General features: G+C 45.1%; 1 protein-coding gene across 5 annotated transcripts in view; it reads right to left on the bottom strand.

Annotated features, from left to right (window-relative positions):
• OPHN1 (oligophrenin 1) overlaps positions 1-23,160 on the bottom strand; it is a 113,441-nt gene that overhangs the window by 27,391 nt on the left and 62,890 nt on the right. For all 5 annotated transcript variants that reach the window (XR_015793612.1, XM_088129248.1, XM_007436284.3 and 2 more), the window contains exons 10-16: positions 21,465-21,559; positions 19,947-20,025; positions 16,950-16,983; positions 14,755-14,817; positions 12,690-12,764; positions 7,071-7,155; positions 5,889-5,947 (exon numbers count right to left, since the gene is read on the bottom strand). Coding sequence is in view for 4 of the 5 variants with exons in the window: in XM_088129248.1 (XP_087985374.1) it covers positions 5,889-5,947; positions 7,071-7,155; positions 12,690-12,764; positions 14,755-14,817; positions 16,950-16,983; positions 19,947-20,025; positions 21,465-21,559 (490 nt within the window). In the remaining variant the exon portion in view is untranslated. The remainder of the gene's footprint in view (positions 1-5,888; positions 5,948-7,070; positions 7,156-12,689; positions 12,765-14,754; positions 14,818-16,949; positions 16,984-19,946; positions 20,026-21,464; positions 21,560-23,160) is intronic.

Raw genomic sequence — 23,160 nt, 5'->3', positions numbered from 1 at the left:
GCAATTTTTTTCACCCCCCAAACGCATCCAACTCCTACCCCTACTTTTTCTCAAGTGGCACCCAGAACAAGAGACAGCAGAGCAGAGCAAGACCCCGACTCTCCAGAAAGCTCTTTTCAACCCAAAATATTCCTGGCTTCAGGACAAGAGCAGCACCTGATAGCCTGGCAGAAAGGAACAAAGATGGTGGTGGAAAGGGGAGGGGTCCTTATTCCGAAGAGGCTGGACTGATGGCTGCACCAGCAGCCACCTCAACATTCATTTAATTATTTTATATTAAACGTGTTCGTATGCCGCTGCAATCCAAAACAATCTCAGCGGCATACAAATATAAAACAAACCCTATGTAAACATTAAAAATACAACAACCCTACAAAAATAGAAAGAAAAAGAAAGACGGCAACAACTCCTCACATCAGGGGAAGGTCCTCCAAAAAACCCTCCCCGTCTTTAGAGGCTTGTGGAAAACCCACCAACAACTTGACGATGCCACCTGCCTTGGCACTTAGTCTGGGAACTGCTGCTCCCAAAGACAACTGGGGTGCCCTTGTATGAAGCCATGAACCAGGTAAGGGTCTGTGCAAGGGGCCCCTCCCTGCCATTCCCTCCAGCTCACCCTGATGCAGTCCCCTCTTGCTGGGACCAGGCAGTCAATGCCTGAAGCTCTGCTCTTTGGGCTCAGCTGGATTCCCTTCAGCTCTCTTCAGTGCCCACAGATGGACGCCTGGGACTGGCATCCAGGCACCTGTAACCTGAGAGACCCCTGTCTTCTCCAGGAGCACAGGGTGCCAATCTCCCCAGCTGTGGAGAAAGGTCCTCTGCAGCCAACAACAAAGGGTCAGAGGAAAACTGGGAAATAAAATTCCATAAAGGAGCAACGCCAAGGCGGGAAGCCCTGGCGAGTTCATTAACCCTGAGCCTCAGCCAAGCAAGACAATGTGGTTAATTATTACCATACTCAATGCATTAGATTACAGCCTGGTAATACAATGCAAACAAGGATGGTCAAATCAATTGGGAGATTTCATGGTGAACTGTCTGAGCTGCTGTAACAATGCACAGAACAGCCCATTTATCCATCAGGAACATGAGTGTGTCAGCAACAGAGAAGAGTCAGCCCATTCGTTCCAGAAAAAGCCCTACTCAAAAGCCTTCCGTTTCTGAGAGCGCAAGTGAAAAGGCCCGGGACCGCTAAGTCTCACCCTAAGATCCTCCCCACTGCATGCGTAAAGACCGAGATTGTGGGGAGGCTGGAAGAGTAACGGAAGGCAAGATAAGCTATTCTCAAAAATGGGGACTAAGTCCAGGTGGCAAGAAACCTGGGAAGAAACCTTCCAAGAGTCTCCACCTGAATGAGCTGATTAACAACTGAGGGTTAGCAATTCCATTCGCAACTTCCAAGATTCTGTATTTATCTCTAACATTCACATTTAAGACACCTTCCTGAAGTCTATGTCATCTTGCTTTCTTCTACCTTGCCCAGCTGGATGGGGCTTGATCGTTTTGGTGCTCTGGCTGTTTATTTCCAGACAGAATGCAAGAAGGGGCAGAGTAGGAGATGTCAGCAAAGTAGTCAAGCGTGTCAGCGTTGGAGAGAATGATGGCACACATCCTGTGTCACTGTGCAAATGACGCACGTTATGCCATCTGCTGCATTTGCGCAACGATGTCATGATACTTATGGCATTACCACAGCTTCTACCAGGTAGCAATGAAAAGGTGAATTAATTTAGACAGAAACCCATCAGACCCTCCCCTTACAATGGTGGGAAATGATATTTAGAGTTCAGAAACTCTCACCCGAGAGAAATCTGCCTGTGGTTTCAGTGAGGAGGGGAAGACGTAGCAAAAAAAACATGTTTTTGGAGACAGCAGTCTGGCTCTGCAAGTTCCCTCTCTGGGGACCTCCCGATTTTGGCTTGTTAGTTCTCTCATCAATATTCTGAAACTGATTATTGCCCACTGTTTTTACTGATTTCACCACTATTTAACCTACGCTGCTATTGTAGGGTTCCATTTTAAGGTTTTATTATATGTGTTTCTATTTCATTTTTGTCACTGCCTTGAGCACCATTTTGAAGAGAGGCAAGACACAAAGAAATAGCTAAAGGGAGAGGAGAGCCAAAGAAAAGCAATTTCGTTAATGGTAAAGTGAGGCTAGGCACTTAGTTTACTTATAGTTTAAACCAAATCAGTTGTTCCCTTGCTTCAGGATCAGAAACTCACTTCAAATCGTGAGTTCTTTATGCTTAACCGCGATGCAGCATCAACAGCAACAAAACCGCACAGCAATGCTGGGGTTGGGGTGGGGAGGATGTGCTCCATGTAAAATTGAAAGGACTCAGTTAATTCTTCTTTATAGGAAAGATTCTACTTGTACTTATTTATTTATTTTATTTATTTATATTTCAAATTTAGACACTGCCCATCTCATGAGGAAGTGACTCCGGGTGGTTTACAATAAAACAACAAATAAATATTAATTAAAATACAATAAAAACAGTATAAAAATACAGTAAAACCAAACACAGACATAAATAATAGTATCTTCCAAGATGCTGGCGATAAATAAGATGTTAATATATGGGAGCATCTTCAAGGTGCCAGCCACCCCCAGGGTTGGTTGCCCCTTTTCTCGCCATGCCAGCTGGCAGAGCCAGGCCTTGACTGCTTCCTGGAAGGACAAGAGAGTTGGGGGCTGCCTCACCTCTGGGGGGAGGGCATTCCATAGGGCGGGGGCCACGGCACAGAAGGGTCTCTTTCTGGACCCCGCCAGTCGACTTTCTTTCATCGACGGGGTCCACAGCATACCTTCCCTGCCTGACCAGGTGGGACAGGTGGATATAATGGGGGTGAGATGGTCCCTCAGGTAACCTGGTCCCATGCCATGCAGGGCTTTGAAGGTGATAACCAACACCTTGAATTGGACCCGGAAGCAAACTGGGACCCAATGCAGCTCGCACAGCAACGGTGTAACATGTGCCATCTTTGGGGCACCTAAAATTGCCCATGCGACTGCATTTTGAACCAGCTGAAGCTTCTGGATACTTTTCAAAGGTAGCCCCATGTAGACCACTTTGCAATAGTCTATATGGAGATGACCAGGGCATGAGTGACTGACTGGAGGGACTCCCAATCCAGGAAAGGGCATAACTGGCGCACAACACGAAGTTGTGCAAAGGCCCTCCTGGCCACAACTGCCACCTGCTCTTTAAGCAGGAGTCGTGAGTCCAGGAGGACCCCCAGATTACGCACCGGGTCTGTCTGGGGTAGTGTGACCCCATCCAGAACCAAAGATGGTAAACTTCCAGATACAGAGGATCCTCCAACCCATAACCACTCTGTCTTACCAGGGTTCAGCTGAAGCCTGTTGTTCCCCATCCAGGCACCACGAAAGGGTGGCCACGGCATCACTTACTTCACCAGGGATGGAGATGTATAGCTGCGTATCATCAGCATACCGATGATACCTCATCCCATGATGACGGATGATCTCGCCCAGTGGTTTCATGTAGATGTTGAAAAGGAGCGGAGAGCGGAGAACCGAACCCTGCGGCACCCCACAGAGTAGGGACGGTGGGCTGGACCTCTTGCTCCCTATCAACACCAATTGGGACCAGCCCTGGAGGAAGGAGGTGAACCAGCACAAAACTGTGCCACCCACCCTCAACTCTCCGAGCTGACCCAAAACGATACCATGATTGATGGTATCGAAAGCTGCTGAGAGGTCAAGAAGAACAAGGATGGATGCACCACCCCCATCCTGCTCCCACCGGAGATCATCCAAAAGTGCAACCAATGCTGTTTTAGTCCCAAATCTGGGCCTGAAACCCGGCTGAAAAGGGTCCAGATAATCCGTTTCATCCAGGATCCTCTGGAGCTGCAACACCCCACCTTCTCAACGACTTTCCCTAAAAAGGAAGGGTGGGAGACTGGACGAAAATTGTCCAGTACGGTGGGATCCAGTGATGGTTTCTTGAGGAGGGAGTGCACCAGTGCTGTGATGGACTGGAATGGTGGGAGGGGAGTAAAGAATGTGCTCTCATCTCCAGAGGAGCGAGGAAGAGATAAGCGGAGGAAACTGGCACCTCCCTAAGAAATTCCATCGGTGTAAACTGACTGAGCTTGGGAACTGGTTTTCATTCTGGGAAGATTCTTGTCAGGCCTAGCCCAAGGAACTCCAGGAGACCATACAGAATCAATCCAGCAAGGTTATTAGCTACAACCCATTTACAAGAATCTTTAAAGGCCGCTGGAAACACTCCCTCTCTCAAGGATGAATTCACCATCGCCTGGACCCACCCACACGTCACCCCCCGAACTGCTTTAACCAGCCAGGAGGGGCATGGATCTAATTGACAGGTGGTGGCGTTTACAGCCTGGAGGACCCTGTCCACTTCCCAAACTGTTCCCAGATAACAGGGCAAGTATGTACCCCGGGCATCTCCACAGGCCATGCTACACACTTGGTATGCAACTGGGAATGTATCCGAGCGATTTTATTCGCCAGATGCCCAGAAAACTCCTTTGCGCGGCCCTGTACGTGGGTCACTGGGCCCACCTTTCCCAGAAGAGATCGAGTGATCTTAAACAGGGCCGCTGGGTGGCATTCTGCAGATGCAATAAGAGCGGAGAAATGTTGATATTTCACCACTCTTACTGCCACAAGGTAGGCCTTAATAGCGGCTCTAACCTGTGTTCAGTCAGATTCGGTCCTTGTTTTCCTCCAGCAGCACTCTAGACGTCTCTTAATCCTTTTCAAGACCCTCAACTCCTCCATAAACCACAGGAAGCATCGGGCTCGATGGGTCAAGAGAGGTCGCATGGGCGCGATCTTGTCCAAGGCCTCGGCCACATTCCTATTCCAGGTGGTGGCCAGGGCCTCTGCTGGACCGTGCAGCAGATCCTTGGGTGTAGTCCCCAGCTCCCTCTGGAATCCCACTGGGTCCATCAGTCTCCGGGGGCGGACCAATCGAATGGGTCCTGCCTCCCTGCGGAGGTGGGTAGCATAGGAGAATCTCAAGGCTACCAGGGCACGATCAGACCATGACGGGGGACAGATGTAATTCCCCCTTCAGATCACATTGCCACTGCTCTGACAAGAAAACCAAGTCCGGTGCAAGACCACTGTCCTGAATCGAGTCGCGAATAATCTGGGACAGGCCCCTGGCCGCCAGGGTGGCCATGAACGCCCGAGCCATCTTTGAGGCACGCCCCAGGGATGGCAGATTGAAGTCCCCCAGAACCATAAGTGTGGGGAACTCCACCGCTAGCCCTGCAACAGCCTCCAGCAGCTCAGGCAGGGAGGTTGCCACGCAGCAGGGAGGCTGGTACAGCAGCAACAACCCTACCTGTTCTCAAGAGCCCAACTTCAGGAACAGGGTCTCACAACTGGCTACTTGTGGAGCAGCACCCTTGAAGGCCAGCAGAGAGTCCCGGATGACAACCGCTACCCTTCCTCCCCTGCCCTGGGGTCTCGGCTGGTGCCAAACTGTAAACCCTATTAATACTAAAAAAGAGACACGACTAGAAAATTCATGCATCACATTAAGCTATGAAGTAGATGGTTTATTTTGGTCCGTGTGATATATTAACCCAACCATTATGGCTTAGCTTTACACCCACTTGTACCAGACTATGGCTTGAAAATCCTGGTTTGGCATTTGGTATCAGCTCAGCCATTAATGGGAAAGGCTGTTGCTGCTTTTTGTGAGCCCGTATCTCCTGGTATTATCGAAGAGAGGAGCAGCACGACGTTCGTTCACCGCATCTGACAAAGATCTAACATTCCAGAAATGCATTTTTCACACCATCAGGAAAACAGACCACAAACAACAAATTCAGGAAACCCTCCAAAACAGCCTCCCCTGTCCCCCTTAGAGACTTACTGGCAGCCGAGACCAATTCTTTGTGAAGTTTGTATGTCATGACGGGTTCAGAGAGGTTCCTGAAAAGAGAAGCAACCACGCTGCCAAAGCGAGCAACAACCGAGCTCCGTTCTACATTGGGAAGAATTCTGTGGTTGGGGGGAAAGCACTTAATGTCTCAATTTGTTGCGCCAAGATTGCTCGTTTGGTACCCTTTATGCAATCATTCCCCATGATGCCTGGGATATGATGCCTTACACACTTTTTTAAATCAACATCCTGTTTAAAAGTTGATAGAAGCATTTTCTACTGGTTTGACAAATGACAGGGGAGAGAATTTGCTCATCTTGTACCAATTTATACCGCCTCATCCCCAGGCCATTAACCACGCAGCACCTCCTGTATTTCCTCAACTTTGCCTTGGTTCCACCAGTCCACTGTCCGCTCACATTGCATGCCCAGAGCGTGCGAGTTTTCCTTTGCTGATCACTGCCCCTGTGAGTAGTCACTGACCTGGTCAAGGACTGAGGTACTGGCTCATCTTGCAGTCCGCTGACGTGCTTAGCAACTGTAGAACTGTGCGTTTAACTACCTCTTATCTATCTGGGACTGAGACAGCGACCTAGCAAGAGCTTCACTGCCATGGCTTTCAGTTTTTGCCCCACCCTTCCACAGCCACACGGGGCGAGCAGTGCAAAATGACCATCAAGGGGTGGAGCTAAGTAAAGACGCACATACTTCCCAGAATCTTCCTATGAAGGCTCAGCCCCAATCACACCATGGTAGATTTTTAAAATTTAATTTTATTTTGCTCCATCTTGGGGGGGGGAAAGGAAGTGTGGCAGGAAGGAATAGCTCCCCATCCCCTCCCCCTTTGCAAAGGGGGCTGGGAGAATTGCAAAATGGCAGTTGCAACACAAGATCGAGCTACCCCTGCCCTTGTGCTGCTGGGTCACGACAGCGCATCTTCTTGCAGGAAGAAGGGGTGGCCGGGCAATTAGTTTTGTAGACCGAAGGCCAAACATTTGCTGATTTTAGGCAGAACTCTGGTACACAGCTGTGCACACAGAGCTCACTGGCTAACTAGGCAGCTCTCTGACAGGGTGCAAGAGCATCATCCACCCAGGACATGAGATTGGTCTATGATGCTATTCAAGAAACGCCGGCAATTATTTTGCAAGCCCAGCAAAGTCTGAACGTCACCTCAGGTAGAACTTCAAGGAGCTGGTAATAGTCTTGATGTCCCAGTCGCTGTTTTGGAAATCCACATCCCCAGGACACTTAGGATCTTAAGAAGGAAAGGAGTGGGAAAAGATTAGCTAGAGTCACTATTTGTGAAGGTATACCTAAAATTTAGCTGTAGTGAGACAGAGAAACACTTTTGCAAAATCAACACGAGAAAAGGCAGATAAAAGCATTACACAGTCATAATTCTACTTTATACACAAACATAACGTTCAATATATATAACAATGTTAAATAGAGCCAGTGGCTTATTTAAAAACTAAGAGAGGGAGAGCAGTAAATTACAATTCTAGATGTTACGCTAAAATTAGGATAATTTCTCCTAATTGTTTATTATTTATTTATATTCAACCCTGTGAACTGGGTAGAGATTTAACTACTGGCATTTAAGTCCTACAGCAGTGTTTCTCAAGCTCAGCAACTTTAATTCTGGGAGTTGAAGTCCAGAGATCTTAAGGTTGCTGAGGGTGAGAAACGTCGTCCTATGGAACAGGCTAAACGCAAATGTTGATATCAGTGCAATCTAAATGTAACCATGTCTGGATGCAACGTCTATGGACCTGCTAATGGTCCTCCAATGGATAAAGCCTTACAAGACAGGACCATGGGGGTACCTGCCTATCCTAACAATGATGCACAGTTCTAGGCCACGTATTGGGCTCAGGGTTTTGGAGTTAGCTTCTGATACTGCTCTTCCAACGTGCTCCTTTCAGATAATGACCACACCTGCTTATGCTGAGGCAGAATTTTGGGAGTTGTAGTGTAGATCTCCAGTTTTGGAAATGCTGCTCTGAAGAACGCAAAAACACAAAACTCTGTGGTTAATTCTGCTTTCTTTTATCATCTCATTATTCTAAACTACCCTCTGAAAAATCTCTCTTTCCAGGAGGCAGAAAATCTGCCAAGGGAAGAGCAGAACATTTGGACAACTCATGTTTCTTATGTTTAGATTACCAAGGCAAGTACAACATTTCTGTGGCAAGAAGAGATTAAGAGATCTGGTTTAGCAGAAAGAAATACCGCTTCCCCCCCCCCCCAGCTACAGCTTCAAATTCCCACTGGGGTATTCAATGTAAGCCCTTAGTCATGAAAGCAGTTTGTTGCTGGTGCTCTGCAAATGAATGGGATTTGAGGCTATCCAACATTTGTGACCCGTCGCTGTTCACTTTTTCAGTTATGCAGAGAAACTTTTAATATCTGGAGCACGGGCAAACTGAGCAACCAAGCCAAACCAATATTCAAAGAAGATGTGGAAACTATTAAAAAAAATGACTGAATCTTTGCCCTGTGATCGACTACTGTTGTTCCTAACTTCAAAGAGGGAAAAGGAAGAAATTAGGGAAGTACTAATCAGTCCAGAATCAATACTGGGGAAGATTCTAGAGCAGATCATACAATGATTGATCCATAAGCACACTGGAAACAGTGCAGTGCTTTCCAAAAGTCAGTATGGATTTATCTGGAACGATCCTCATCCTATCTTCTTCCATTGTTTTGATTTATTTCTCAATAAATTGCAAGAATGCTATAGATTATCTTGATTTCAGAAAAAAACATCTAATAAAATACCCAAGACATTCTGGTTAGCAAATCATTTAAGCATGACAATTAAGTGGATACATGGCTGATCAAAATACATAATCAGACACTGCTTATCAATGGTTTCTCATCAATGTGGGGTGAATTTATGCACGGTGCCACAAAGTTCAGTTATGGATTCTGTATGCTTCAACATTTTGATTAATCAGTTGGATGAAATCAAAGGAAAGTTTATCAAATTTGCCCTTTCAATCATTTTTGAATGATACAAAACTGGGTAGGAAACTAAAACCCTAGATCAGCAGTTCTCAAAGTGTGGTCTGAGGATCTCTGGGGGTCCCCAAGAGGCTTTCAGGGGGTTCATGAAGTCAAATAAATAAATATTTTTAAATTTTCTCAGTTTTAGTTTCTAATACAGTAAATATTGATAGATATAACCCACATAAACCAAAGCTCTTTGGGGTCCTCAGTCATTTTTAAGAACGTAAAAGGGTCCTGAGACCAAAATGTTTGAGAACCACTGCCTTAGATGACTGAAATAAAATTCAAAATTACCTTGATGAGGGTAGGGAAATGGAATGAATAAAACTGAGGATGCCAGACCTGGCAACAAGAATCCTGAGGATGATCAGAGGGCTAGAAATGTCGCCTACATCTTATTAATTCCCAAGAGAGACTGGAGAAACAGCTCATCGTGAGCCAAACCCTGATAGGATCACGTTGGAAGACACTTGTCTCGTGAGGTCGGGCTACCCTGTGAAGTCTGCCATGCTGCTTGAGGGGAGGGTCTGTGATCACATTGGTTCCAAGAGAGGGAAAAGAACATGTGCTGTTGCAGTGTGGGACATCAGTTGGGAAATGCTATGACGTTTTATAAAACTTTCGAATGCGAACAATAGGGCAGCATATTCCATCTGGGGGCAGGATGACTTAATAGCAACTTGCTTTTGACAGCTGGCTTCTAGGCTGCCTAAAGGTTGGGTGAAGATGCTCAAGGGGGCCAAGTGTTTTGAGGCAGTGCTGACTCACATCCTAGGGATGCAGGGAGCTAGTGAAGATGCTTTGTTCCAGCCTGTCCTCTCGATGACCCAGACAGACTCAAGCCATTACAAGTATCTATCAGGGACCCTGGAATATGAGATCGTTTGCCCCCTTTATATTCCCCCCAACTGAAATTATGAAGACAGCTTCAGCTGTAAGACCAAAACCAACACAATCTTTTTCCTTATCATCACCTTTATGCATTATTTTTATATTCCACCTAAATTAAATTACTTTATTCTGAAAACAATCCTGGCCATGAATTCCCTGGCAAAGGAATTAAGGAAGCAGAAGTCCCAACTTCTGGGTGGGAGGCAGGCAGAGCAAAGCCGAGCCAGCTCATGGTCATCCAGGGACCTCTTCCGCAGAAGGGATTTGAACCTGAATCCGAATATCCCCACTGGCTCTTTCCCAAGATTCCTATCTTTCCTAAGGGCAGAGAGAGCATTCAAATGGCACATAATGTGCTTGGTTAACTTTTTGTGGGGTTTTTTACCAGTTTCATATAATCCTTTCATTTAATGAGCTTCCAATGTATTTGAAGCCATTCCCTCTCTGGAATGTACACCGTGTCTCTATTTTCCCCTCCTGGAATTCTTACAATTGAACCTACTTTCAAATTATTCATTTTTCTTTATTGAAGGACCTATAATTTACTAGTCTCTGACTTTAATGACTGCTAATCTCTGAGAGGAGACACTTGACCCTGACCTTTCTCCTCTCTCCTTCAGCCTCATCCCTTCCTTTTTAACTCAGGAGGAAAATCTATCTTTTTTCTTTCCTCTCCTCAGTTTTAAGGCTTTTGTGGCCTGCCCAACTGTCTGCAGCCTTTTACCATTTTGCTGGTTTTTACTTCTTCCCCTTGACCTCAGAGATCTGACTTTCTCCCCTTTCCTCCAAGCCAGCTGCAATTTTTCCAAGCCAGCTGCTTGTGATTGCCAGCTGCAATTTTTCAAATTTATATACTTGTCAAATCAACCGTCAGATTTTCAGCAATTTAATCTTTACTAAACTCTCCTCTACAAAACTTTTTTATTTCCCTTTCTGCGCTCATATTTCTATTTCTCTGGCCCAGATAGTAAATGTCCATATTCAGTCTGAAAAAAGGAGACCTGAACCCTTGAGATTTATTTCCCTTTGGCAAATTGTTCTGGTTATACTAGCAAATAACAGGGAGATTTCAAGACCGTAGCTCAGTAACTCAAATGAGTGGAAAGTTGGAAGGTTTGGTTTTACTTCAATACTTCAGACTTTCCATCACCCTTCTGCAAAATTCCAAGCTAATCAATATATTTTTTACAACCACAAAACTTCACTCTTTTATGTGGAACCTAATTCACCAGTGCAGACACGGAGAGCTTCAACATGGGTAGGGATACAGGGATGGCAGAATAGTAAATACAGCCCTGGTCTCTCTCCCTCTGCAACTTAAGCCATTGGGGGACACCTGCAGAGGAACCTCTTTTTTTTTTTTTTTTTTAACTCTGGGGATTTGGGATCTTTTGCAAAAGCTGACAGTTTGGTAAACTGAGAATGCCTTGTGCTCCCAGTTACTATACACAAATCACTGTGAATTTCAACCTTGTCCTCTAATGTGCTCGCACTAGCCCTGTTCAGACATTTGATCTGTCACTGCTGAGAGCCCACAAGGGGGCTGCCATGATAAGCTTCATACCAAATAGCCCTTCCTTTTTCTTCCCCAAGTAACTCCCAAATATAAATCACCCACACAGTGATCCCAATCATCCTTGCCAGTTTGTGAACCTATTCTTTTTTTAGTTATTCCATAAGCTTAATAAGAAATCACACAAGAATAAAAATTTAAAAAAAATAAAGATAGAAAAAGCAAGATAAAGAAGCATAATAAAACCATTGTGAAGAAGAAATTTCAAAAACATATTCTTCTCTTCCATTTTACCCCAACTGCTAACCAATTGAACAGGAAATGCTGAAGATTATTGCTTATAACTGCTTAGTTTCATCTGTTATTTTTAATTAGTCTCTTAACTCCTTTCCTAAAAACCTTATTCCCAATGCCTACACTGGCCTTGCTGTGTATTCTCTTATATGTGAGGGAGCAATTCCTGCTTAAATTTGGTTAAACTTCTGTTATGAATATATACAGTCAGTTTTGCCATTGCTGCATATTCCCCCATTTTGGTTTCCCATTCTTGCAACGTTGGCGAAGTTTCACTTTTCCAATGTTGTGCCAAATTGGTCCTTTGGAATCCCTTGGTGCTCTCTTGAGCTTGGTGGTTTGCTTGCAGACATTTCATTACCCAACCAGGGAACACTGATGATGATGATGGGTAATGAAATGTCTGCAAGCAAACCACCAAGCTCAGAGAGCACCAAGGACTCCACAGTTCGACCCTGAGCTACAGAGATTCTCTTCTATTGAAACTGATTCTTGCCCTGAGTCTGTGAGCCTGTTCAAGAGAGACAGAATGTGTCCTGCAGATATTGAATTATATCCCATTGATAATTTTGCCATACAATCATCACTAAATTGCACAGCACCACTTCCATTAATGTCTCTGACCATCAAACTGTTGCAGAGAGGAAACTCTTGAAGGCCTGGGTTCTGTCATGCATCAGAAGCCCTCCCCAACATTGCCAAATGCTGTGGGGCTGGAACACCCAAAAATCTCAACCTGCATGGCCTCAAGTGGCATATGAGTAGAAAACAACCAGTCTATCCTCCCTCTCTCCTCCTCCTTCTCAGCCTAGCACGGAGTGTGCTAATAGAAGCCATTCTACTATACCATTATATTAATTTGATCCCCAGTTTTTTTTTAAAAAAAATATTCCTATCATCCATATTCACAGATTGTTCAGTAAATTAAAAAGAGAAAGAAGTGAAATGCTAAGGCAGATTTCAGAATGAATTACCAAAGTACAACCATGTTGCAGTCTAGGCTGAGTTGTATTTAGTTGGTTCCTTCACCCTCTGCTAAATTTCTTTTTGACAGCTACTGATTAAGACCTGTTTCTTACCAAAGAAGGCATTCAAGAGCTTCTGGACTTGAATATTGCTCCCAACGGTTCGATAGACCCCTTCAGTTGTGATTCCTGAATGGGAAGGAAAAAACAAGCCATTCAAACAATTAATTCTAGCGAAACAAAGATCTTTATTAGGATTTGAGGAAGCTCATTAGTGCCACCTTTATGCCATCATTAGAGGGGAAAACCATTTTTCAAATGTTCCCACAGCAGTAGCATGGGAAGGCACTTTGTAACAAACTCTGGAATAATAATTTAGGATGGAAAGCAATCCAGAGACCACAGTCCTCTTTAAAATTTATTAGAACATAGTAATTCTCAAAGTCGGCTTACTTGCTTTGGAGTAAATTGCCTGCAAAAATGCAGCGTGAACTCACACAGGTATGAAAGCTCTGTTAAGAAGGCCGAGTAAGGGCCATCTCCGGCCTCCATCCTGCTCTAGGAAAAATCGCTTCCACCACTTCTAGAACAGTCTGCAACATCTCTTTCCCTGCACACTGCTACTGTCTGAAGTTGGTGCAAAGGAGAGGCGACAGCCCCCTTTTTAAGAGTTTTAAGAGCCACAAACCCCCCGAGAATTCTGCACAAGGAGAGTCTTGCAGGAGCGTCTTTCCTTCATGGCCGGTGACACTAATCCAGACCTGTCTAGGCATGCGTACACACTGCCACGCTCAGTCGTGAAACCTGCATGGCCACACCAAACACAATGTATGCTGCCCAGAATATTCCAGCCAAAGAATTTATGAGGATACTCAAAGAAAAAAACGATAACATCTAAAGCAAACTGATACTGCCTTAACTTTGTTCCACTGTTGGCCAATTGTTTAAGATTTCTGCCAGCAACACTATACCGTCTGGGATTTTGAGTGTTGTCTGAAGAACTGAGCTGAACAGGCCCCATTTATTTCTGTGGCACTTTTACGATGTGCCTTCTTAAAGCCAGAGACAGAAGACCAGCCCATCCTTCTCTACTCTATTTTTTTATTGTTTCATTCTGGAGTATGCTGACTTTTTCCTTGAGCAATTCAGAAATATATCTAATTCCCTCTCACCCCCACAGTACTTCTGAAATTGTACAAAATGTCATCTTTACAACAGTTTTCTACTTTCCTTTATAGCAGGTAACAAAGATTTAGTTTATTTTAATACTTCTAAAATTGCATGCCATCTTTTCAACTGCTCTTTACAAGGGGTAACAAAAATGTGTGTTTCCACCAACTGCACCTCACTATTGACATGTTGGCTTTATTAGTGCTTTAAGAATAATGTTTAGGATACGTTAGGGTGTAACCTACAAACTCTGCAACGCTGTGCTAGAACCAAAGAACTCCTCAGATCCCATCCACCCAAATGAGAAAAAGAGCTCAGACAGACAGACACCTGGGGCATTCTGATAATTTTTATTGGCATTATTTGTTAGACAATCAGGATAAATCTCTCTCTCTAAAAGTAGCAAAAGTTTGCTACGTTGTGAGCAAAGGGGTTAACTTTGCTTTGTTTGCTTTACTGAATGTATTTTTATTGGTCGATGACCTAAGTAAAGTTTCTGTCTGAGAAAGAGCTCTGTCTTTGGGAGCACAACATTATAACTTCAGACCCGTACCACTCCCTTCCCTCCGGCTCCATCGCTGGCCTTCCGGAAAACAGAGCCTGGCCACCAAAAGCCCCAGTCAGAACAACATGGGGAGAGCAGGCCAGGAGGACGTTGCGACCCAAAGGACGCCGAACCTCCTTGCAGCCTTCCGCCATGTCTGCAACAGGACGATGCCGGGGAACGTAGGGCAGCTAGCTGATTGGTGGCAGAAAGAAGCTAAAGAAGTCCCAGGGTTATTTCTCCCTCACTTCCACTTTGGAAAGCAGCAGCCAGAAGGCTGTCAGACGGACTGGGAACGCTCCATCTTTTAAGGACTGCAATCCAAGGCCAGGAGTGCCCTGCCAGAGAGTTTTAGCAACAGAGCTCCATGGCATAACATGCCCCAGGCTGGATTCCAATATCTTGCTCTGGTTAGCTAAAACGGGCCAGTGAAAATTTATCTCAGAGGTTGCGTGCTATACTTACCATTCGTCTCTACTGCATTGATGCACTTCCGGACAAATCTGAAGCCAATCTCATTCAGTTCCACTGTTGGGAACAAAAAGGCAGACAAAATTGTCTCAAGGCAATTTCCAGAAAAGCAAGGAAGAACATGTTTACTTTCCATCCCTTGAATAAATGATGCTCCTTTTATCCAGCCAGCAACTGCCTGCATGTACAGGCAAGAAAGGCCTCAGTTCTTACCAAACGAGGGCGAACTGCAGCATCGGTAAGAAGGAGCAGCTCTGGTGTCAAATGAGGCATGAAGCCCGGACAAGGTGGGGTCAGATGGCAAGGTGCCCCAGGTTTGGTCCTGCCCATCTCCAGGTATGCCCAGGCCCAAATCTGCCAGGACTTTGAAGAACTGCTGCCAGTCAGAGTAAGCAATACAAAACACGCTGAGCCAAGAGCCTGACTCGTTCTAAGACTTGGTGGTTTCCTCCGTGCCAGGACACAGTATCTGATTCCAGATTCCATACACGAAATGACTTTTAGAAATTTCAAAACCAACCCTCCTCTTCAAATGTGGTGGGATAAGAAGTGATCCAAATTCAAGACAATGGTAAGGAAGTTTGGACTATATTTTGACCTCTTTGATGAGATTTAAGGTACAACCGTATTGTATCAGCCTTTTCTGACTTGGTGTTGTCCACTCCAGTTCCCATAATTCCTTAACTATGTTGACTGGGGATTATGGGGGTAGAAGACTGAAAAGTTGGGAAAGCATGCTACATGTATTACTACATGTATTACTACATAGTAACACTTATTTGTTTACATAGAGCTCCATCCTCACTGGAGTACAGCTTTAAGAACACTGAACATGTACATTGGTATCAGTGTATAACATGCAGGAATGTACATGTTAAATTAAAATATTCCTAAGAGGATATTATTGATGTCAGATGATACAGTTAACAGACCGGGGCTGAAATGCTCTAGATCAGGGTTCTTCAACCTTGGCGACTGGAAGATGTGTGGACTTCTGGCTGGGGAATTCTGGGAGTTGAAGTCCACACATCTTCCAGTCGCCAAGGTTGAGGAACCCTGCTCTAGATGATCACTCTAGAGTGCAGCAAAAAGCTTTCTTGTGCCCTCTAGTGGTTATCTAGATTTTTCCAGCCCTCATTTGGTGGCTCTAATGGACATTTCCAATCAAAAGATCCCACATGTGATGGGATCCCACATGTGATGCATGGATGTGAAGTAGACACATCCATGCTATACTCTAAGCACCTTCTTCAATTTTACTACTCCAGGTCACATCTGTGCAGAAAGGGAAATGTGCTGGTGCAAAATGGTTTTCTGGGACTGAGAAAGGCTGGGTTTGAATCTGCAGGTTAAAAAGAAAAAATTGGGCAATTGCTGCTGTTCCCTTTTCTGAGGCTGCCCTGCAGCCAAGTAATGACTGAAGCCTTCAAGAAATATCAGCAAGTCTAACCCAGGGGGGAATTGGACAGTTCTGATCAAAAAGCTATCAAGCTATTGAAGAAAACCCCAAGAAATTAGTAGCTAAGACTTGGGGATGGTGCAAGATGGCTTTACCCTTTCAGAAATCCAAGTCTGTGAACTGGCCGGCAGTTGGATAGACTCTGGAAGCCTATTCAAAGAGAAAGTGACCCGACACCGAAGTCAGAGCTCTACTGAAGAACATGAAAGGAATATACAGGTAGTCCCCAGTTTAAGAATGAGTACCGTTCCCAAGGTCTGTCCTTAAGTCGAATTTGTATGTAAACCAGAACAGTTATTATTGTATAATACTGTATCAATAGTATTGTGTAATAAACTCAAACCATTGTGTATTTGACTTGAATCACTGGGTATTTAACTCAAATTTTGCTACAATAGGCTCTGTTCTTAACTATCGGTCATCCGTAAACCAGGCATTCTTAACCCGGGGACTGCCTCTACTTCCCAAAGCAAATGCAAGCCATTTTAAAAAAAAGAGGTGCGTTGTCGATGCATGTAGCATACTCTTCTTGCACTTCTTTCTAAACTTCCTGATATTCGCAGGGTCCCTGATCATTCCTATTTTAAAGTACACGACTACAAAAAGGGCTACAACATGTGGGAAGGACATGCCACCAGCAGCCAGCAGGCGGCAGCGGTGGGCTCTCTCTGAAACAGAATGACTCACTCTGGAATCCAGAATGCTGGAAAAAGCCACAGGACATACTCACTTTCTTCCTGCTTGGTGATGGGACTGTGGTAGATCTAAACAGTGAAAGGGGCGGGGTGGGGTGGGGTAAAGCAAAACCAAATGGTCAGTAAAAAGCATGACAGGCAAAAAGGAACAGGGGTGGGGGTGGGAGGGGAGAGAGACAAGAGATAACATCATTTTAAAATAAGCACATGGATTAGTTTCAATCTTTGCAAAGTCTTTGGGAGGCTGTACATTACAATGAAAGACACTTAAAATCCTTAAGCTGGACAAAAAGGCTCCCTGAACTAATGCTGTTTTTTTATTATTATTATTATTATTATTATTATTATTATTATTATTATTATTATTATTATTATTATTTGCTAAAAACAGTATACTCCATAGTAAAAGCAAAGGCATCTTCTCCTGTTCTGTGGGTGGGGCTGCTGCTTCTCATCATTCCCAGGGAGCAAAGTCTTCTGAGATTCAAAGGCATCCACCATCCCTCGGTTCAACAGGAGGATCAGACACTGAAGGATCCCCAGGCCCACCCCCATGCTTCCCTTTTCCTGGGCCTTCTCCCTCTTCTATAGTCCAAAACATCTGGAGGACACAAAACTGCAACAGGAAAAAATAATTTTTGGGATGGATGGTGAGTAAGGTATCAATCCACACTAACAAAACCCACCATGAGCAACTTTCGTGAAGACTCTAAATAGAGAAAATCCTGGGACACCCTCAGAAATAATCTCTCAGGGCCCCTCCCGTGAGCACTGGGGGCAAAGGGAGAGGTCGACCTGTGGCCCCACTGCCAGGTTTGTAGGGGCTCTGGACAGGATGTTCTCTGGAGGCACCTCAGGTCGCCCTGGTTGCTTCACTTGCCTGTTTCTTCTTTCCACCTTCAGCTTGCTATTCAGCACACACGCGCACACACGCACACACACCCCACCACACAGAGCTTTCCAAGCATCAGGAAAAGAAGATCCAACAGAGGGAGGGGACAGGACTGTCCCTTTCTTTCCCCAAAATGTTCTACCACAGTTGCTATCTCTGGAATCCACTGCGCCTAACAAGAGACTGTAGACAAGCCACAGCCTTCTCTTAAATGGTGGGGAAGAGTATCCAGCTGGGTCCTGGGTGCTGGCATAGGGCCCTCTCATTTCCCTCTCCCGCCACCTGTTTTCCTGCCAGGTCAGGAAAAGGAATGAGTGTGCAGACTCTGACACATGGTGTAGGACAATGGCACCTTTCTTCTTCACCGCCCAGAAACTCCCCGGATCCCGTTGTAAGCCTGGCTTCTCACCTCCACCACTAGGCACACTTTATGTGCCAAAGTTTGGAGTCTCTGAGGATATATTCCATTATTCCAAGGAATCTAACCAAATCCAGAAATAATTTTCACAAAGAGATGCAAGAAAACGTATCTGAAAAATCACAGGAAAAGCATCCTATTTTAGGGAAGCAACCCTAGCAAACTATGTTCAGGAATAAATCTGCAGAGGACTTGCTTATCAGAAGCCACAACATACTTTTAAAACGTGTTTTAACACACTGGTAATAAATGTTGCAGTTTATTGCAATCCACTAAGACGCTACTAATTCAGAAATCATTATCTACTCTTGTTTATTATGCAGCTGATCAACATAATGAACAAAAATGAAGAAGCTTCCATTCCCAGCATGTTTCAACTTATTTATTAGATATGAATTTTAGTCCACTTTCCATCAAGAGTCCAAAAACAAAACAGATATAATAAACACCAATGACTAAAGCCATCAAGTTCAAACACTCAAACCCCACCATGAGAACAATGACCAAACCAGAGTGATTGACACATCAGACCCTGCAAATGCCTCAGCAAACAGGTGGCTCCTTAGATGATGTAGAAACCAACCAAAATTGGACAGTGTCTGCTGGAATAAAAGCAGAAGGCCTTCTTGAACTAAATCTTGACTGAGCAAGGAGTCTGCTTAGGGGGCTAAAGACAAACAGACAAACCTTCTCTGTTCTTGCTGAAACTCCAAACATTTATTATTATCCTGCAAAGTTTTAATTTGGTTTTGGCAGAAACCTTCAGCTGCTCCACCCTTCCTGCCCAACACTGGAGACAAAACATCTAACTTAACATCATTTTTAATTGTAGGTTGAGATTCTTAATAAATATTTTCAATCTTGGGTGCTTTCTACAGGCAGTACATCCTAGGAAGGAGGTAGTGATAAGTTTTCTGATTGAAGTTGCAGGAAGGAAAGCAAATCAGTCACAGACAGGTCTGGAAGTGCCCCAAGTAAGTGTGTACAGGAATGGAAGAACCGCAGATATTTGGGTGAAGCAGGAGACAAAGATCAGGCCTGTGGCTAAGCTGTGATGGTGGGACATTCAAAGGATAGTTTGAGCAGCGACACTTAGACCTGACAGGCTGAATATTGGAGGCTGAGAAGCAACAGAGAATAAAGGAGGGGACTTTCTGGGCCAGGTTTCTTTTTCTAACGGTCCTAACAAGTTCAGCTGGAAGTCGCGCTATACCTTTTCCCTAGAGGTCAGAAGTAATTCCAGGAATCTGATATAATAATACAAAGACTAAAAAACAAAATGTTAAAAATTGCCAGGACATTCAGATCTTACAAGATCTCAACAACTAATGTTTTTTTTTAATTTGGGGGTGGGAGGTCCATGAATGCCATCTGATGGTGACATGGGTCCTATGGAGCCCAGCTGTTCTGGTGACCACACCCCACTTTACTAACAGTCCAGCTTCATTCGTAAGGGCTTACTTCTGAGTAGACATGCACTGGATTACACCTCCAGATTGAAAATTACTTCCAAGACCCCATTCAGAGACTTTTAACTATTCCAAGGTATACTTATTTTTAAAACATTAGCTAAAGCACTTTCTGTGGAGACTTGGCTAATCCAAAGTCCTTCCTTGAAGTCCCACTCTCTAAAGAAGAAAAAGAGCCACCCACAGCCTTGCTTTTCTTTCGGCCTCCTAAAGCTTCATCGGCCCCGCCAGGAGCCTGTCCTGGAAGACGTACCGGCTCTTTCCCATCCATGGCCTCCATCCAGAGCCGTCGGTTGGCTTCAGAGGGAGCTTGTAAAGTGATGGGACCAGATCTGTGGAAAATTCAGCAAGGGGGACGAGAAAGAAAAATTAGCAGCAAACTCAAATTTAGCTTTTCTTTTTTCTTACAACTCCCAAAATAAAACAGAAGAATCTGAGGGAGGCTCTAGACTTCTCATGCTGAGAAAAGAAGGCAGGTTTCTTGAAGGGGGAGTTCATTGGTATATTAAGGCTTCAATTTTTAGAAATTGAAGATAAGTATTTTTTCAATCTGAGCAACGATTTTTCTCTCGTTATATTAGATCGGTGTTTTTCACATCAGACAACTTCTAGATAGGTGGATGTATCTTCCAAAGAGCTAGTGGTGAAGGCTCCAGGCTAGAAGGCAGGAGAGGGTGAGTTCTCGTCCCGCCTTGGGCATGAAAGCCGGCTGGGCGACTTTGGGCCAGGCCCTCTCTCTCAGCCCAACCCACCTCACAGGGTTGTTGTTGTGGGGAAAATAGGAGGAGGAAGGAGTATTACAAATGTTTGCCACCTTGAGTTATTTATAAAAATAAGAAAGGCGGGATAAAAAAAAATTAAAAATTATCAGCAATGGCCATGGTGGCTGGGAAACTTTGGGTGCTGAAATCTACAGATCTGGAAGTTGCCCAGCTGCAAAAGGAAACAGAGACCAAGTGAAACAGATCAAATGGAGTCATCATTGGCTTGATCAAGAAAACGTCTTAAGTGCCAGACTTGTATTTTAGCCCAGTCCAAAACTGAAACTTATATTAATTTTTATACTATTCAAAGAAATCCATCAAATGTATGAAAGTATTTCTAAACTTTTCTCTCTAAATTATTTAACCCATTTTTCCTGAGCAACAATCTCCCCTTTTTCTTTAAGCACATTTTATTAAGTCAAATCTCACATCACCAACACGGGCCATGACTTCACCAGGCAGCTCTGGATTCTTAACCAGCATCCAATCTGGATGCCAACAGATGCCAACTACCCCTCAATGGGATCAGAAGTGCACATTAATATTATATCTGAGCAGAGCGGGTGGTGGTGGAATCCTGGGAAAGTTTCTTGGGCTCATCAAAATTTAGCTGCTTTCTCTTGGAATTCTTCAACATCACTGCAGGTAGAAAGCACCAAAACTCTCATTTGATTGAATGTTAGAAAAACACTTTTGAACAGTAAGAGCAGTTCAGCAATGACCCTGAGAGATTACAGCCTTCCATTCACTGAACTTGTTCCAGCAGAGACGGGAGAGATGTTGGTCAAGGAAGCTTTACTTTGCATTCGTGCACTGAGTGGGGGGAGGGTCTTTACAGCCCCTTCAATTCTCCCAACAGAGCGACATGCCCAGTCATCCGAATGGAAGGAAAAGCTTCCGCCTTTTCATGACTATTTCTTTTTATCTGCAAAATCTTCAGAAGAAAAGCTGTCAAACATTATTTCAGTGCCACCATTGTGTCTGAAGCTGGCAAAGGTTTAGCTCACCTTTCCACTGTCTCAATGTCAAAACAAAACCTTTTGTCTATAGAGTCAGTCTTCCTTCGCACGCAGGACTTCAGGATCAAATGTACAGTGGTAGCCTGAGAGAAGAGAACCCACATATTATGTTTAAAAGAAACAACAACCACAGTTGAGGTGGCATTTCAAGAAGTCTGGGTCAAGAGTAATAGCCAGCCCTCCAATCAGTACAAGCTGAAAGTGGTCTAATCTCAAGGTTCCTCTTGGCAAACCAGAGGGCAAGAGCAGGAACCAGCGTTCCCTGGTTACAGGACACTTGCAGAGCAAAGGCCTATGCAGGGGCAGCCTGGCAGATATGGCCACCCTAGCACTTTTCAGCAGAACTCCGCCTGAGGGCCGGTGCCCAGGCGCCCTCCTGTCACTGCAGGATCTTGTGCGGGCCCTGGCCCTGCGGCTGGCTTGAGCTCTGCCTTGCCCTCGGAGTGGAGACTGCCAGGGACCCTCTAGTAACTGGCTGTGTTGGGGTGCTGGGAGGCCTGGTAAATTCTGGGGGTGCTCTGAGAAAGCCCCCCCTCCAGCCCAACTGCAGGAGGCAGGTTGCAAAGGGGGACAAAATGCAGCAGCTTTTGGGGAGGGGCGGCAATTTACACAGACGGAGGAGGGAGGAGGAAGCTCAGAGCAGCAGCCAGCCTTTGCTTCTTCGGCTGCTGGGCTATGACGGTTGTTCTGCAGTTACAGTGAGCTTTTTCAGGGTTTTTTTTTTTTTTTTTGAGGCATGGCCAATAGCAAGTGGACCTGCAAAATTGTAAGCAAGAGGGGAAAGGAAGACATGGATGGGACAGAATGGGAGGAGGGGTGGTTAGGTGGCTCTGGGCTCTGGAAATGATGGTGGTGGGTAGACTAAATAACAGAGAATCCCCTAACAACTCCTTGCCTCCTCCCCTTCTAGAAGCCCCAATCCTAGGAGCAGAGATATGCAAGATGGGAGTACAGGAGGTAAAATGCACCAAGATCCCACGGTGAGGAGGAGGTAAGAGGTGAAGAATCACATGAGAGGGAGAACTGCCCAAGGTGCTTCCTTGCGGCCCATGGCTACGCTTTTCCTTCTCCCTTCCTGAATGTGCGCTGGGGGACTGTGACATGAATTGGGAGGCCTATGGCTTCTTCTGGCTGAGCCATGGGTTCACTCACAGCTGCCAACTTGTAGAACACCATCCTTCCACACTGGAGGGCTGGGCCCGGGAGTCGCTTTTCCATCAGCAATCCGACTTCGCATACACAAGCAAAAGCCCCGTGAGGATTGATGCCTCACACCTGCAAAGCTAAACAGCTGCCAGGACTTGGTCCTGCTCTGCCTGGACAAGCCAGCAGATGAAGCTTGGGCTTTGCCTGTGCAAGGGGGATATGGAATGGAATGAAGAACCCAGCTGATTCTAAACAGATACCTGGCACCCTCGCTCCAACTGGGAGGTGTTCACCAGCTTTATTCACCATGGGGAATTCCCACAAATCCATTTATCATTCTATGGAGCCACCAGTGTGTAAGAACTGGACTACTCCCCTCTTCCAGAAGCCTGATGTCAGTACCGATTCCCTCATTCCCTAGGCTTGCTAGAGACATCTAGTGGACCAAACCAGCCAAGAGAGCTTTCCCAGAACAGTCAACAAGAGAGCAATAGGGTTATTTCTAGCTTCTTTTGGACAGTCACGTGACAAGAGGGGG

Source organism: Python bivittatus, unplaced genomic scaffold (assembly GCF_059951505.1).
Source record: "Python bivittatus isolate LINGU-HERP-01145 unplaced genomic scaffold, Pbiv_v1 ctg000790_np1212, whole genome shotgun sequence".
NCBI classification, from domain to species: domain Eukaryota; kingdom Metazoa; phylum Chordata; class Lepidosauria; order Squamata; family Pythonidae; genus Python; species Python bivittatus.
The sequence above is the reverse complement of the archived record's forward strand: the minus strand, read 5'-3'. Positions and strand labels throughout refer to the sequence as shown.